General features: G+C 43.7%; 1 protein-coding gene across 1 annotated transcript in view; it reads right to left on the bottom strand.

Moving 5' to 3' along the window:
- The window catches only part of EPC2 (enhancer of polycomb homolog 2), an 85,574-nt gene that overhangs the window by 22,229 nt on the left and 46,651 nt on the right, over positions 1-16,694 (bottom strand). Inside the window, exons 2-3 of the mRNA XM_056536126.1 lie at positions 14,418-14,577; positions 8,878-9,023 (exon numbers count right to left, since the gene is read on the bottom strand). Of these exons, the coding sequence (XP_056392101.1) occupies positions 8,878-9,023; positions 14,418-14,577 (306 nt within the window). The remainder of the gene's footprint in view (positions 1-8,877; positions 9,024-14,417; positions 14,578-16,694) is intronic.

Genomic DNA, 16,694 nt, shown 5'->3' with positions numbered 1-16,694 from the left:
GTGCCTAAAGGGACCTTTAACCAGTCCCTGGTGGTCCAGTGGAGTGGATCGCCCCCCCTCCAGCTACCTCAGAATTGATTTGAACACACCACCCCCGATTGCAGGGTGGGGGTGGTGTGTGCGAATCAATTCTGAGGTAGCTGGAGGGTTTACCTTTGCTTCTGTGGCTGATGCGGCTCAGATTGATAAAGCCTGGCAGGACCAGGCTTTATCAATCGAGCGCAGAGCACACAGATCAATGTGGTCCTATGGAATGACATTGATCTGTATGAGGAATCTAATGATTCCTCCTTAAAGTCCCCTAAGGAACCAATAAAGTGTAAAAAAAAAAAAAATATATAAAATATTACCGTATTTATCGGCATATTACACACTTTTTTTTTAGGCCCAAATTTTTAGCCTAAAGTCTGTGTTATACGCCGATAAACTGTTTCTGGGCCTGCAGAAGCTGCTGCACTTCAATGATTTAAAGCAGGAGCTTTAAATCATTGAACGGCAGCGGCTTTTGGTGGGGTCAGAGTCCCGCTGCTGCCCGATTCTCTCCCCGTCCCTGGTTTTCTCCTTCATGCTCCGGCAGCGTCCTGCACTGTCGCTGTGCAATGATGAGTGACATCCTCAACACGACGTCACTCGTCAGGGCGCTGCGCACATTAACAGCTCATGATGCCGCCGGACATGAAGGAGCGCGATCCCCACTACAGGGAACTATAAAATCGGGGACGGGAAGGGGATCTGGCAGTGGTGGGACTCTGGCCCCGCAGAAGCCGCTGCAGTTCAATTACTTAAAGTGCCCGCTTTAAATCATTGAACTGCAGCGGCTTCTGCGGGGCCAGAAACAGTTTATGGAGGAATACACGCACCCTCATTTTAACAAGGATTTTTGGGTAAAAAAAAAAAAAAAAAACACTTTACCCAAATTTCCTTGGAAAAATGAGGGTGCGTGTTCTAGACCGGTGAGTAGTATACCCCGATAAATACGGTAACTAAAAAAACACCCATTAACCCCTTCTATATTAAAAGTTTGAATCACCCCCTTTTCCCAAATTCCATAAAAAAAACATATGTAAACATAATAAAAATTAGGGATCGACTGATATCGTTTTTTTAGGGCCGATACAGATAATCTGTGGAGGTTAGGGCCGATAGCCGATAACTTATACCGATATTCCGGTATAAGTTATCGGCTATTTATCCCCCGCGACACCGCTGCAGATCATTGATTTAAAGCGGGCGCTTTAAATCAATGAACTGCAGTGGCTTTTGCGGTGCCATAGGCCGCCACCCGCTACTCTCCCCCTGCCTGTCCGGGGGTCCTGAGTCCTATCACCACCACCGCTCCCACCACCGCCGCACCGCGACCACCCCCGCCGAGCTGCACCGCGACCGCCCCGCACAATTTTAAACATACAAATTTTGGTGAAAGTAGTTATAATTTTTTTTACGTTCGTAAAACAAATACAATCTACATAAATTGGGTATCCAGGACCTACAGAATAAAGATAAGCTGTCATTTTTACCGAAACGTGCACTGCGTAGAAACTGAAGCCCTAAAAATTTGCAAAACGGAGTGTTTTTTCCTTATTTCACCACACAATTTTTTTTAGTTTTGCCGCAGATTAGGTTATAAAATACAGTCATGGGCATAAATGTTGGCACCCCTTAAATTTTTCAAGAAAATGAAGTATCTCTCACAGAAAAGGATTGCAGTAACACATGTTTTGCTATAAACATGTTTATTCCCTTTGTCTGTATTGGAACTAAACCAAAAAAGGGAGGAAAAAAAGCAAATTGGACATAATGTCACCAAACTCCAAAAATGGGCTGGACAAAATTATTGGCACCCTTAACTTAATATTTGGTTGCACACCCTTTGGAAAAAATAACTGAAATCAGACGCTTCTTATAACCATCAATAAGCTTCTTACGCCTCTCAGCCGGAATGTTGGACCACTCTTCCTTTACAAACTGCTCCCGGTCTCTTATTGGACGGCGCCTTTTCCCAACAGTAATTATAAGATCTCTCCACAGGTGATCAATGGGATTTAGATCTGGACTCATTGCTGCCACTTCAGAACTCTCCAGTGCTTTGTTGTCATCCATTTCTGGGGGCTTTTTGACGTATGTTTGGGGTCATTGTCCTGCTGGAAGACCCAAGATCTCAGACACAAACCCAGCTTTCTGACACTGGGCTGTACAGTGTGACCCAAAATCTGTTGGTAATCCTCAGATTTCATGATGCCTTGTACACATTCAAGGCTCCCAGTGCCAGAGGCAGCAAAACAACCCCAAAACATCATTGACCTCCACCATATTTCACTGTAGGTTCTGTGTTCTTTTCTTTGTAGGCCTCATTCCATTTTCGGTAAATAGTAGAATGATGTTCTTTACCAAAAAGCTCTATCTTGGTCTCATCTGTCCACAAGACATTTTCCCAGAAGGATTTTGGCTTACTCAAGTTCATTACTTTTTTATGTCTCTGTGTCAGCAGTGGGGTCCTCCTGGGTCTCCTGCCATAGCGTTTCATTTCATTTAAATGTTGACAGATAGTCAGCGCTGACACTGATGCTCCCTGAGCCTGCAGGACAGCATTAATATCTTTGGAACTTGTTTGGGGCTGCTTATCCACCATCCGGACTATTCTTCGTTGACACCTTTCATCAATTTTTCTCTTCCGTCCACGCCCGGGAAGATTATCTACCGTGCCATGGGTTGCAAACTTCTTGATAATGTTGCGCACTGTGGAAAAAGGCAAATCTAGATCTCTGGAGATGGACTTGTAACTTTGAGATTGTTGATATTTTTCCACAATTTTGGTTCTCAAGTCCTCAGACAGTTCTCTTCTCTTTCTGTTGTCCATGCTTAGTGTGGCACGCACAGACAGACAATGCAAAGACTAAGTGAACTTCTCTCCTTTTTATCTGCGTTCAGGTGTGATTTTTATATTGCCCACATCTATTATTTGCCCCAGGTGAGTTTAAAGGAGCATCACATGCTTGAAAACCTTATTTTTCCACAATTTTGAAAGGGTGGCAATAATTTTGTCCAGCCCATTTTTAGAGTTTGGTGACATTATGTCCAATTTGCTTTTTTTCCTCCCTTTTTTGGTTTAGTTCCAATACACACAAAGGGAATAAACATGTGTATAGCAAAACATGTGTTACTGCAATCCTTTTCTGTGAGAAATACTTCATTTTCGTGAACGTGATTATGATTTTTAGGTGAGGAGGAAAAATGAAAGTGCAAAAATGTAAATTGTTTTGAGTCCTTAAGGTGAAAATGGGCTGAGTCCCTAAGGGGTTAAGGTTTATAGATGATATAGCGACTTATGTCTTCATGTAAGAGACAGCAAACATGTAGTTAAACTCGCTACCACTTGTCTTCTACTTCTCCCTACATTTGGTATTTAACCCCTTAGGGACTCAGCCTATTTTCACCTTAAGTACAAATTTTTGTTTTTGCATTTTTGTTTTTTCATCCTCCCTTCTCATAACGCTTTCAATTTTGCACCTACATACCCATATGAGGGCTTGTTTTTTGCATCACCAATTGTACTTTGTAATGACGTCACTTATTTTATAATATAACCTGCGGCGAAACAAAAAGAAAATATATATTTGTGTGGAGAGAAAAAAAAACTAACAAAAAAAAAAAAAAAACACCATTTTGTAAATTTTGGGGACTCCCGTTTCTATGCAGTGCACTTTTCGGTGGAAAAAAAAAGAAAAAGATACCTTATCTTCACTCTGTAGGTCCATATGGTTACAAGGATACCCAATTTGTTTGTTTTATTTTATTTTAATACTTAACCCCTTAAGGACCGGGGTTTTTTCCGTTTTTGAATTTTCGTTTTTTGCTCCTTGCCTTTAAAAAATCATAACTCTTTCAATTTTGCACCTAAAAATCCATATGAGGGCTTATTTTTTGCGCCACCAATTCTACTTTGTAATGATGTCAGTCATTTTGCCCAAAAATCTACGGTGAAACGGAAAAAAAAAATCATTGCGCGACAAAATTGGAAAAAAAACTCTGTTTTGTAACTTTTGGGGGCTTCCGTTTCTATGTAGTACATTTTTCGGTAAAAATGACACCTTATCTTTATTCTGTAGGTCTATACGATTAAAATGATACCCTACTTATATAGGTTTGATTTTGTCGCACTTCTGGAAAAAATCATAACTACATGCAGGAAAATTAATACGTTTAAAATTGTCATCTTCTGACCCCTATAACTTTTTTATTTTTCCGTGTATGGGGCGGTATGAGGGCTCATTTTTTGCGCCGTGATCTGAAGTTTTTAACGGTACCATTTTTGCATTGATAGGACTTATGAATTTTTTTGCGCGCACGCCATTGTCCGAGCGGTTTAATTAAGAGGAAGCCTCCGTAGCTGGAGGCGGAGCGCGTGGGGTCAGCTTCTCCCTGCTTTGGATGTGAGGAGTCCCGGTAGCAGCACTTTAGCACTGAGCCTGACAGCCAGACTTGATGGACAAACAGCACTTTTCTCAGGTCGTAGTATTGCACTTTATATTGGTCAGACTTATTATATGCACTGAGATTCACATATATTTTTCATTACACTGACATTGGTAGGCTGCTAGGCGTTTTATATAATATATTAATACTTGCCAGGTGCTATTTATTGGTACAATCTTTAGAATTTGCTGCATAGATTGGTTTGTGTTTCATTGGTCCGGGACTGGCTTACATCTTAGGGTTATGTGTACCCACTGCAGGGTGGGCGTAGTAGGATTATATTCCTCCGCTTTTGGATTATGTGTTTTTAATTATGTGTACTCATCGGTCTGTTTTGTGATAAATAAAGATTTATATATATTTTTTGGAACATATTGAATATTTGTGGTGTGCAATTTATATATGGCTGCTAGCTTTCTCTCTTCTTCTGGGTCCAGGGATGTGGATATCCTATAGCCCGACGCCCGGGACAAGTAGTTTTGGGTGCCGGGCAGGTGAATTGTTTATAGATTTAGCCCTGTATCGGGCAGGGACAAACCGACGTCCCCCTTATTTTTCTTTAATGTCGGTGTGAGGTGCAGGAGCCGATGGAAGTCTACACCTCACACCAGCGCTCAGAGTGTATGGAGGGGGCGGCGGCCTCCAGCTGACTGCAGAGTCCCCTTATCTCCCCTCCCGGAGGATGGACGGAGCTCAGAAGACACAGCAGGGTGAGAGAAAAGATGTAAACAGCTCCGTGCACAGCTCCATCCCCCGCACACAGCTCCCCCCTCCCCCTCCCCTGATCTGTCTAGACAGGACCTAATCCACCACGGGGAGGTTGCTTGTTTGCACGGGGAAAACACAGAGCAGGGGGGAGGGGAGAGAGGACGGAAATCTCACCTCACACCGGCCGGGACTACAGCTCAGATGTCCACTCATGGCGGCTCAGGTGAGGAGACAGAGAATACGGGCAGCGACAGGAAGGGTGGTTGTATATGTAGGGTGTGAGTGTATGTGTGATGTGTGTATAATGTATGATGGGGGGGCAGCGGCAGGTGCATGTATGATGTGTGCATATGTATGGTGTATATCAGTGTTTCCCAACCAGGGTGCCTCCAGCTGTTGCAAAACTACAACTCCCAGCATGCCCTGGGCATGCTGGGAGTTGTAGTTTTGCAACAGCTGGAGGCACCCTGGTTGGGAAACACTGGTGGATATGTATGGTGTGAGTGTATGTGTGTATGATGTCTGTCTATGTGTGATGTGTATGTAATGTATGATGTGTGTATAATGTCTAAGTGTGATGTGTGTGTGTATGTGATGTATGATGTGGGGTGGGCAGCGGCGGGTGTATGTATGATGTGTGCATATGTATGGTGTATATGTATGGTGTGAGTGTATGTGTGTATGTAATGTATGATGTGGGGGGGGCAGTGGCGGGTGTGTGTGTATGTATGATATGGGGGCAGTGGCTGGTGTATGTATGATATGTGTATATGTATGGTGTATATGTATGGTGTGAGTGTATGTGTGTATGTATGTAATGTATGATGTGGGGGGCAGCGGTGGGTGTATGTATGATGTGTGCATATGTATGGTGTGAGTGTGTGTGTATGTAATGTATGATGTGGGGGGGGCAGTGGCGGGTGTGTGTATCTATATGGGGGCAGTGGCTGGTGTATGTATGATATGTGTATGCATGAATGTTTTGTATAGGAGCGGACTGTCACGTCGGGCATTAGGGCAGTTGTGCCATCTAATTTTATTTATTTTTAGTGGCACCCGCACTAAATTGCACCCCCAGAATCCTGCCCCCTTCATACTCACCTGACGACCAAGAGCCCCACGGATGCACACAAACACACCCAAACCAAAACTACAACTCCCAGCATGTTGGACCATAACCTAAACTGTAGAACTATAAAGTGTAACATGCTGGGAGTTGTAGTTTTGGTTCGGGTCAGCTGCAGAGCCATAGGCTGCATCAGGGCATGCTGGGAGTTGTAGTTACTAACTGTAATTCCCAGTATTCCTTGACACATCCTATGGGTCTGCAGCTGACACAAACCAAAACTACAACTCCCAGCATGTTACACAATAACCTTAACTGTACTATACAGTGCAACATGCTGCAACACCCACACAACCATAGGCTGTAACAGGGCATGCTGGGTGTTGTAGTTATCTAGTAACTAAATGCAACTTCCAGCATTTTTTGACACAAAATGCACCATATAAACTGGAGAAGCAGAACCCCCCCCCCCCCCCCCCAGTAACACATAAGTCCCTATTGAGACTGAAAAATAGTGATTAAAATATTTTAAAAAGGTGCGTATACATGTGAATAAGCCCCTTTCCTAATAAAAGTTTCCAATTTTCTTTAAATAAAAATAATGTACAAAAATAAACCTAAGTGGTATCGCTGCATGTGGAAATGTCCAGACTATTAATATATAATGTTAATTAAACCGTACGGTGAACGGTGTAAATGTAAATAATTGTCCAGAATTGCTCATTTTTGGTCACTTCATATCAGAAATTTTTCATAAGGTGATCAAAAAGTTATATCTAGACTTTTCTGGGCTTGTCTCGGGTGTAAGAGGAGCTACAGCTCTCCCCCCGCTTATATCCTGGCATGTGGAGATCACCTATTAACCCATTAGATCATCACTGTCAGCAGTGTCTAAAGGATCTTATATCCATCCCTGGTGGTCTAGTGGAGGGGATCAGACTATTTTGGTTGAAATTATTTCATCAACCAGGACAAGTGGATTTTCTTGAGGGACAAGTAGATTGTGTTCCGCTTTAGTCCCTTGGACAAGTAGTTTTTTTTTTAAATTTCCACACCCCTGTGGGTCCATATTCAGTTGCAGCCTATTGCACCCTATCTTTATTGAGGTGGTGCCCATCAGTTTTCTCTATTTATATTTTTATAATTCGGACATTTCCGCAAGCGGCGATACCACATATTTTTATTTACACTGTGTTTTTTTTATTCTTGGAAATGCCGGGTGATTCAAACTTTTATTAGGGGAAGGGATCATTGAAAGGCTTAATGATTTTTTTACACTTTTCTTATGCCATATTATAGCCCCCAGGGGGGGCTATAACATTGCATGTACTGATGTTTACCACTGATTGATTCATCTCCATAGGAATGCATCAATCAGTGTTTTCGGCGATTGAATGCTCAAGCCTGGATCTCCGGCTTGAAGCATTCATTCGGTGATCGGACTGCAGGAAGGAAGGCAAGAGACCTCCTCCTGAAGTATAGCTGTTCGGGATGCCGCGATTATACAGCGGCGATCCCGAACAGCTCCCTGACCTAACCGGCACATACTACTTTACATTTTACCTTCAAAGGGTTAATAGGGCGCGGCACCGCGATCAGTGCCGCACGCTATTAGCGGCAGTTCCCGGCTTCACTATGACGCCGGGCCTGCCGTGATATGATGCGGGGTTACCGTGTAACCCCGCGTTATATCACGGGAGCGGTACTAGGGGTGTAAGTTTACGCCCTTGGTCCTTAACAGGTTAAAGGGGTACTCCAGTGGAAAGCTTTTTTTTTTTGTTATCAACTGGCACCAGAAAGTTAAAAAGATCTGTAAATTACTTATATTAAAAAATCTTAATCCTTCCAGTACTTATTAGCTGCTGAATACTACAGGGGAAATTATTTTCTTTTTGGAACACAGTTCTCTCTGCTGACATCATGACCACAGTGCTCTCTGCTGACATCTCTGTCCATTTTAGGAACTGTCCAGAGCAGCATATGTTTGCTACGGGGATTTTCTTCTACTCTGGACAGTTCCTAAAATGGACAGAGATGTCAGCAGAGAGCACTGTGGTCATGATGTCAGCAGAGAGCTCTGTGTTCCAAAAAGAAAAGAATTTCGTCTGTAGAATTCAGCAGCTAATAAGTACTGGAAGAATTAAGTTTTTTTTTTTTTTTTTATAGAAGTAATTTACAAATCTGTTTAACTTTCTGCCTTCAGTTGATTTAAAAAAAATAATAAATTAATAAAAAGAAGTTTTCCACCGGAGTACCCCTTTAAGCTCTCAATATTCTGATTGCATATCCTAAGTCAGTGTTTTCCAACAAGGGTGCCTCCAGCTGTTGCAAAACTACAACTCCCAGCATGCCCGGACAGCCTTTGGCTGTCCGGGCATGTTGGGAGTTGTAGTTTTGCAACAGCTGCAGGCACCCTGGTTGGAAAACACTGTCCTAAGTACAGGCCACCAATTTGAGAGTCCCATGAATCCCCTTTAGGGTCTATTCACACGTACAGTATTCTGTGCAGATTTGAAGCTGTGTTCAGTTTACATTGAAATCTGCAGCAGAAAATCCTGCACATCAAATCTGGACAGGATACTGTACGTGTGAATACCCCTTTAAGCATGTACCTTTCTTCTGGCACTCACCTGATTGGAGCTCGCCTTTTCCAGCCTGTCAATCATAATTTCGAACTGCAGTGGTTTGATCTCCATTTTCCTGTTGAGCCGGTTAAGCAACGTCTCATCTTCTGAGTCCATATCGTAATCCGGCTGCTCATTGTCCAGATTAAATGCTACGAAAGGTAAAATGGAATTAGAAAGGATTAATAAAACACTAAACCAAAAACCAAGGGTCTAATCCCCCCTGAATAGACTTTACTATAAAAATAGAATAATTAGTTATTTAAATTATGTTGCGGATCAACGTAATTCAAGCACATTGATTCCCACCATCAGACATTATATACGTTATGTCTAGAGCCACAGTATAACTCACATATATAACTTATAGGAATGTTACATGAAGCCACCTCTTTCTTCTTATCCTAAACTTGTTTAGTTTATCAATCAGATTTATTTTATTGGCAATGTTTGTATGTGTTAGTCGGGAGCTTTATTTGTAGTAGTAACATAGAAACATAGTAGGTGCCAGCGGACTGGTCCATCTCGTCTGCCCAAAGTAGAATGAAGGAACAAAAGGATGGTGAGTGAAAAATAAAAATAAAAAAAATAAAATGTCCCATCGTCAATGTCTCCAAAAAAATAAAGGGAACACTTAAAACAACACAATGTAATTCCAAGTCAATGACACTTCTGTGAAATCACACTGTCCACTCAGGAAGCAACACTGATTGACAATCAATTTCACATGCTGTTGTGCAATAGGAACAGACAACAGGTGGAAATTATAGGAAATTAACGAGATACCCCACTATAAAAGGAGTGGTTCTGCAGGTGGTGACCACAGACCACTTCTCAGTTCCTATGCTTCTTGGCTGATGTTTTGGTCACTTTTGAATGCTGGCGGTGCTTTCACTCTAGTGGTAGCATGAGACGGAGTGTACAACCCACATAAGTGGCTCAGGTAGTGCAGCTCATCCAGGATGACACATCAATGCGAGCTGTGGCAAGGTTTGCTGTGTCTGTCAGCGTAGTGTCCAGAGCATGGAGGCGCTACCAGGAGACAGGCCAGTACATCAGGAGACGTGGAGGAGGCCGTAGGAGGGCAACAACCCAGCAGCAGGACCGCTGCCTCTGCCTTTGTGCAAGGAGGAGCAGGAGGAGCACTGCCAGAGCCCTGCAAAATAACCTCCAGCAGGCCACAAATGTGCATGTGTCCACTCAAACGGTCAGAAACAGACTCCATGAGGGTGGTATGAGGGCCCGACATCCACAGGTGGGGGTGGTGCTTACAGCCCAACACCGTGCAGGACGTTTGCCATTTGTCAGAGAACACCAAGATTGGCAAATTCGCAACTGGCGCCCTGTGCTCTTCACAGATGAAAGCAGATTCACACTGAGCACATTCTGCCTGCGACATCCTCCAGCATGACCGGTTTGGCGGTGGGTCAGTAATGGTGTGGGGTGGCATTTCTTTGGGGGGGCCACACAGCCCTCCATGTGCTTGTCAGAGGTAGCCTGACTGCCATTAGGTACCGAGATGAGATCCTCAGACCCCTTGTGAGACCATATACTGGTGCAGTTGGCCCTGGGTTCCTCCTAATGAAAGACAATGCTAGACCTCATGTGGCTGGAGTGTGTCAGCAGTTCCTGCAGGAGGAAGGCATTGATGCTATGGACTGGCCCGCCTGTTCCCCAGACCTGAATCCGATTGAGCACATCTGGGACATCATGTCTCGCTCCATCCACCAACGCCATGTTGCCCCACAGACTGTCCAGGAGCCCATCAGGATCATGCCCAGGCGTTGTAGGGAGGTCATATGGGCACGTGGAGGCCACACACACTACTGAGCCTCATTGTGACTTGTTTTAAGGACATTACATAAAGTTGGATCAGCCTGTAGTGCGGTTTTCCACTTTGATTTTGAGTGTGACTCCATATCCAGACCTCCAGGGGTTGATAAAATGAGTGTGTGTTTCTTCAGTTTCACAGAAGCCTGGGCACAACCTATAAAGAATTTTCTCCAGAATTACCTTTTATTTTCTGATGCAGCCGAATATGTGGAGACATCTTTGCGAAATCCACAAGTGTTACATACAAATCTTGTGGGTATTAAAGGAAATCAAGCATCAGCTTTTACCGTAAATAACGCTTGGCTTCGTGTTGTATAAAATCTTCATCCTTACCATCTCAGGGGGACGTTTCTGCCCACAGGGATGGTAAGGCTATGAAGGTTGTAAGTCGCCCCCACATCCCCCGTCCGTAGTCCCCGGGCAGTCTTTTGCATTGTTACCATTGAAAAAGGGGACCCAGCTCCCCGAAACGCGTCTGATTTAGACTGCTATAATCTGTACTTTGATCAGGACACCTTTTGGGCTATCCTCACCTCTACATCTGACCCCCGTGCCGTCGGCGCAGAGAGGCACTTCACAGCTCTGCCACACGCTGTTAAACTCATCTTCAACACCGGACCCCTCTCTCATCTGCTCCCGTGCTACCGGGACTGAGAGGCATCCAGGACATCACCACCACCGGACTCCGTGCGTCTCTCTTATATCTTCCCGTGCCGTCGGGTCAAAGGGGACGTACCACAAATACATCTGCAAACGCTGCCGTATGCCGGCAATTGTCCTCCGCCAGGAGCCGTTAACCCCTTAAGGACCAAGGACGTACCGGTACGTCCTTGGTCCTGCTCTTCTGATATAACGCGGGGTTACACAGTAACCCCGCGTCATATCACGGCGGGCCCTGCGTCATAGTGAAGCCGGGACCCGCCTCTAATAGCGCGCAGCGCCGATCGCGGCGCCGCGCGCTATTAACCCTTTAGCCGCGCGCTCAGAGCTGAGCCACGCGGCTAAAAGTGAAAGTGAAAGTTCCCGGCTAGCTCAGTCGGGCTGTTCGGGATAGCCGCGGCTAATCGCGGCATCCCAAACAGCTGACAGGACAGCGGGAGGGCCCCTTCCTGCCTCCTCGCTGTCCGATCGCCGAATGACTGCTCAGTGCCTGAGATCCAGGCCTGAGCAGTCATGCGGCAGAATCGTTGATCACTGGTTTCTTATGAGAAACCAGTGATCAACATAGAAGATCAGTGTGTGCAGTGTTATAGGTCCCTATGGGACCTATAACACTGCAAAAAAAAAGTGAAAAAAAGTGAATAAAGATCATTTAACTCCTCCCCTATTAAAAGTTTGAATCACCCCCCTTTTCCAATAAAAAAAAAAAAAACATATGGTATCACCGCGTGCGGAAATGTCCGAATTATAAAAATATATCATTAATTAAACCGCTCGGTCAATGGCGTGCGCGCAAAAAAATTCCAAAGTCCAAAATAGTGCATTTTTGGTCACTTTTTATATCATTTAAAAATGAATAAAAAGCGATCAATAAGTCCTATCAATGCAAAAATGGTACCGTTAAAAACTTCAGATCACGGCGCAAAAAATGAGCCCTCATACCGCCCCATACACGGAAAAATAAAAAAGTTATAGGGGTCAGAAGATGACAATTTTAAACATATTAATTTTCCTGCATGTAGTTATGATTTTTTCCAGAAGTCCGACAAAATCAAACCTATATAAGTAGGGTATCATTTTAATCGTATGGACCTACAGAATAATGATAAGGTGTAATTTTTACCGAAAAATGTACTACGTAGAAACGGAAGCCCCCAAAAGTTACAAAACAGCGTTTTTTTTTCAATTTTGTCGCACAATGATTTTTTTTCCCGTTTCACCGTAGATTTTTGGGCAAAATGACTGAAGTCATTACAAAGTAGAATTCGTGGCGCAAATAATAAGCCATAATATGGATTTTTAAGTGCAAAATTGAAAGAGTTATGACTTTTTAAAGGCAAGGAGCAAAAAACGAAAATGCAAAAACGGAAAAACCCCCGGTCCTTAAGGGGTTAAGAGGCACTAAGTTCCTGATCTTCTAACTTTGTTCCTCATTTACCCGGTCTCCGCGCTGTCGGAGATAAAGGATTATTGTTCTTCTTGCATCAGCGCTAATACGCGCACAAACTGTTACAGTGGGCATTTACTTAGGAGCCTCCAGCGCTCCCAAAACTGCTATTTGATCTTGTTAACCCACTAGCCCGAATATATTTTATTCTCTAGACTTTTTAACAATCTATTTCCCGCAACTGTGCATATTTTATGTAAAATATATGTCTTAATATTCTTTTAATATATTTTGTTCAGTCTGTGGCAAGGGCCCTGCCCAGACTTTAGAACATCATTGAGACTATTATTCAATAAATACAAATTTATTTATTTATTTATGTTTCAGACACTTCTTATTCCTTCTATTTTTCCCTCTTTCCCCTATACCTAGTAGGATTGCATCTTTTTCTGTTTTACTAAATTATCCTTTTGGCACAAGGGTAGGTGCAACGCAGTACCCTCGGTTTAGGCTTTCTTACTACTATATTTGCGTTGAGCTCCTACCCCCCCCCCCCCCCCTTTTTTTTTTTTTTAGATTAGTAAATTACTTCTATTAAAAAAATCTTAATTTCAGTACTTTTGAGCTGCTGAAGTTGAGTTGTTCTTTTCTGTCTAAGTGCTCTCTGATGACACGTGTCTCGGGAACTGTCCAGAGTAGAAGTAAATCCTCATAGCAAACCTCTTCTACTCTGTGCAGTTCCCGAGACAAGCAGAGATGTCAGCAGAGAGCACTGTTGCCAGACAGAAAGAACAACTCAACTTCAGCAGCTGATAATTATAGGAAGGATTAAGATTTTTTTAATAGAAGTAATTTACAAATATTTTTAACTATCTCTCTCTCTCTCTCTCTCTCTCTATATATCGTTTTTTTCCTGGAATACCCCTTTAAGATGACAATTGCCTATGTTATATAGTATATGGTAGCGGTCACCAAACTGCGGCCCTCCATAGGTTGCAAAACTACAACTCCCAGCATGCCTGGACAGCCGTTGGCTGTCCGGGCATGCTGGGAGTTGTAGTTTTGCAACTAGAGATGAGCGAACTTACAGTAAATTCGATTAGTCACGAACTTCTCGGCTCGGCAGTTGATGACTTTTCCTGCATAAATTAGTTCAGCTTTCCGGTGCTCCGGTGGGCTGGAAAAGGTGGATACAGTCCTAGGAAAGAGTCTCCAGCCCACCGGAGCACCTGAAAGCTGAACTAATTTATGCAGGATAAGTCATCAACTGCCGAGCCGAGAAGTTCGTGACGAATCGAATTTACTGTAAGTTCGCTCATCTCTAGTTGCAACCTCTGGAGGGCCGCAGTTTGGAGACCACTGGTCTATGGTATTCTCAAGGGACGTGTTTATTTGCAGCATTTGCTTATTTCCTCCCAGCCTTACAAGTGATGTTTGGACGTTGCTTTTCACAGTGATGTCATGTGACACAGAAACTGGGGACACAAGTCTATTTTCAATGTGAAGAGTCAATAATAGCGCCATGCTTATACAGAGGGCATTGAGACGGGGCTTCCTGTGCGAGCGGGCAGGTGGCCGATGGAGTCAGAAGCAACAGATGCAGCCTGTGTGAGAACTGGAAGGATGACAGGGAGGGCGGCGCGGGCACGCCAACGGAGGAACTTACGCTGAATGTGAATCAACTGCTTGGGCTGTTTATATTCTCCTTTGTACAGGCGACTGTAGTAGATGACATTGCTCTCGGCTTCAGGGACGGGAATGACCATGCTTTCTTTCTTTTCTCTAAAAACTTGCTGTGCCGAGATAGCGCGTTGTAAGTGATGTTCCTGCAAATAGATAAGAGAAGGTTCGTAAGTGTGATAAATATAGAGTGGTCTCCATGAAGAACAGCAAATCTCTATGCTTCCTGTCTGTACTGTACAAAGTTATCCCAAAAAAACCCTTTTAAATGTCATTTGAAGCTCAACTTGCAGCCAAGAAACAATACCACCTGCATTTGGCACAACCAACCCTGGACCAGAACCAATGGCTGCTTCTTAAAGGGGTAATCCGCCCCTAGACATCTTATCCCCTCGCCAAAGGATAGGGGATAAGAGGTCTGATCGCGGGGATCCCGCTGCTAGGGACCCCGTGATCTCGGCTGCGTCACCCCAGACATCCGGTGCACGGAGCAAACTTCGCTGGATGACTGGCGATGCGGGGGCGGAGGCTTGTGACGTCACGGCCACGCCCCTCAATGCAAGTCTATGGGAGGGGGCGTGATTGATGTCACGCCCTCTGCCAGACTTGCATTGAATGGGCGTGACTGTGACATCACGAGCCTCCGGCGCTGCTCCTGACGCTCTAAATGAACAGTGCAGCAGGGAGATCGCGGGGGTCCCCAGCGGCAGGAGCCTTCCGATCAAACATCTTTAAGATATGGGATAAGATGTCTAGGGGCGGAGTACCCCTTTAACCTCTTAAGGTTAAAGGACGTTCTGGAACGTCCCCGCACCCTGGGCTTTAAGGACCAAGTAAGTTCCAGAACGTACTGGTGTTTCTCCGGTCTCTGCCGCATGCCAAGGGGGGGGGGTCGTGGGAAGAAGATGGAGGTCGGTACCTGCAGGAGAAGATGCCTGGAGACCCCGATCGTTGCTGGAGACTGCTGGATCCTGGGTCAGGTAGGGAAACTACTGTGGGGGAGGGGGAAAGTGAAAGTAAAGCGATCTTTACTGTGGCAACCACTAGGAAGGCCAAACTGCAACTCCCAGCATGCCCAGACAGCCAAAGGCTGTCTGGGCATGCTGGGAGTTGTAGTTTTGCAAAATCTGGAGGGTCACAGTTTGGAGACCACTATTACAGTGGTGCCCAAACGGTGGCCCTCCAGATGTTGCCAAACTACAACTCTCAGCATGCCTAGACTGCCCAGGCATGCTGGGAGTTGTAGTTCTGTAACATCTGTCCCTTCAGATTTAGCAATTTTCATGATATTTTTGAAAATTGCTGCTCTACTTTGAAGCCCTCCAATTTTTTCAGAAAGCAAAAATATGTCCATTTTATGATGCCAACATAAAGTTGGACATATTGTATTTGTGAAGAAAAATAAAATTTATTGGGAATATCCATTTTCCTTACAAGCAGAGAGCTTCAAAGTTAGAAAAATGCTAAATTTTCATGAAATTTTGGGATTTTTCACCAAAAAAGAATGCAAGTAACACCGAAAATTTACCACCATGTTAAAGTAGAATATGTCACGAAAAAACAATCTCAGAATCAGAATGATAACTAAAAGCATTCCAGAGTTATTAATGTTTAAAGTGACGGTGGTCAGATGTGCAAAAACGCTCTGGTCCTAAGGTGTAAAAAAATCTTAATCCTTCCAGTACTTATCAGCTGCTGTATGCGCCACAGGAAGTTCTTTTCTTTTTGAATTTCTTTTCTGTCTGACCACAGTCTCTGCTGACACCTCTGTCCATTTTAGGAACTGTCCAGCGTAGGAGCAAATTCCCATAGAAAACCTATCCTGCTTCAGACAGTTCCTAAAATAGACAGAAGTGTCAGCAGAGAGCACTGTGGCCAGACAAAGGAAATGAAAAAAGAAGATAACTTCTGCTGTATTATACAGCAGCTGATAAGTACTGGATTAAGGATTAAGATTTTTTTTTAATAGAAGCAATTTACAAATCTGTTTAACTTTCTGGCTCCAGTTGATTTAAAAGAAAATGTTTTCCAGTGGAGTACCCCTTTAAACCGCTCCAACGACACATACATACACACACGTTTTTTTTCTTCTCTTTTTTTATTATTTATTTTATAACTTTTTATTGCAATGAAGGAATTCATAATGGTAAATTTTTGGAAAAATTGGATTAAACATTTTTAATACTCCTGCTTAAAGGGGTTCTCCCTTGTTTTTATGTGTGTTGTGATTATGTATATACCGTATGTATTTTCTTACCTTTTT

Source organism: Hyla sarda, chromosome 8 (assembly GCF_029499605.1).
Source record: "Hyla sarda isolate aHylSar1 chromosome 8, aHylSar1.hap1, whole genome shotgun sequence".
In the NCBI taxonomy this organism is placed as follows: domain Eukaryota; kingdom Metazoa; phylum Chordata; class Amphibia; order Anura; family Hylidae; genus Hyla; species Hyla sarda.
Note: the sequence above shows the minus strand (reverse complement) of the source record. Positions and strands in the feature narration are given on the sequence as shown.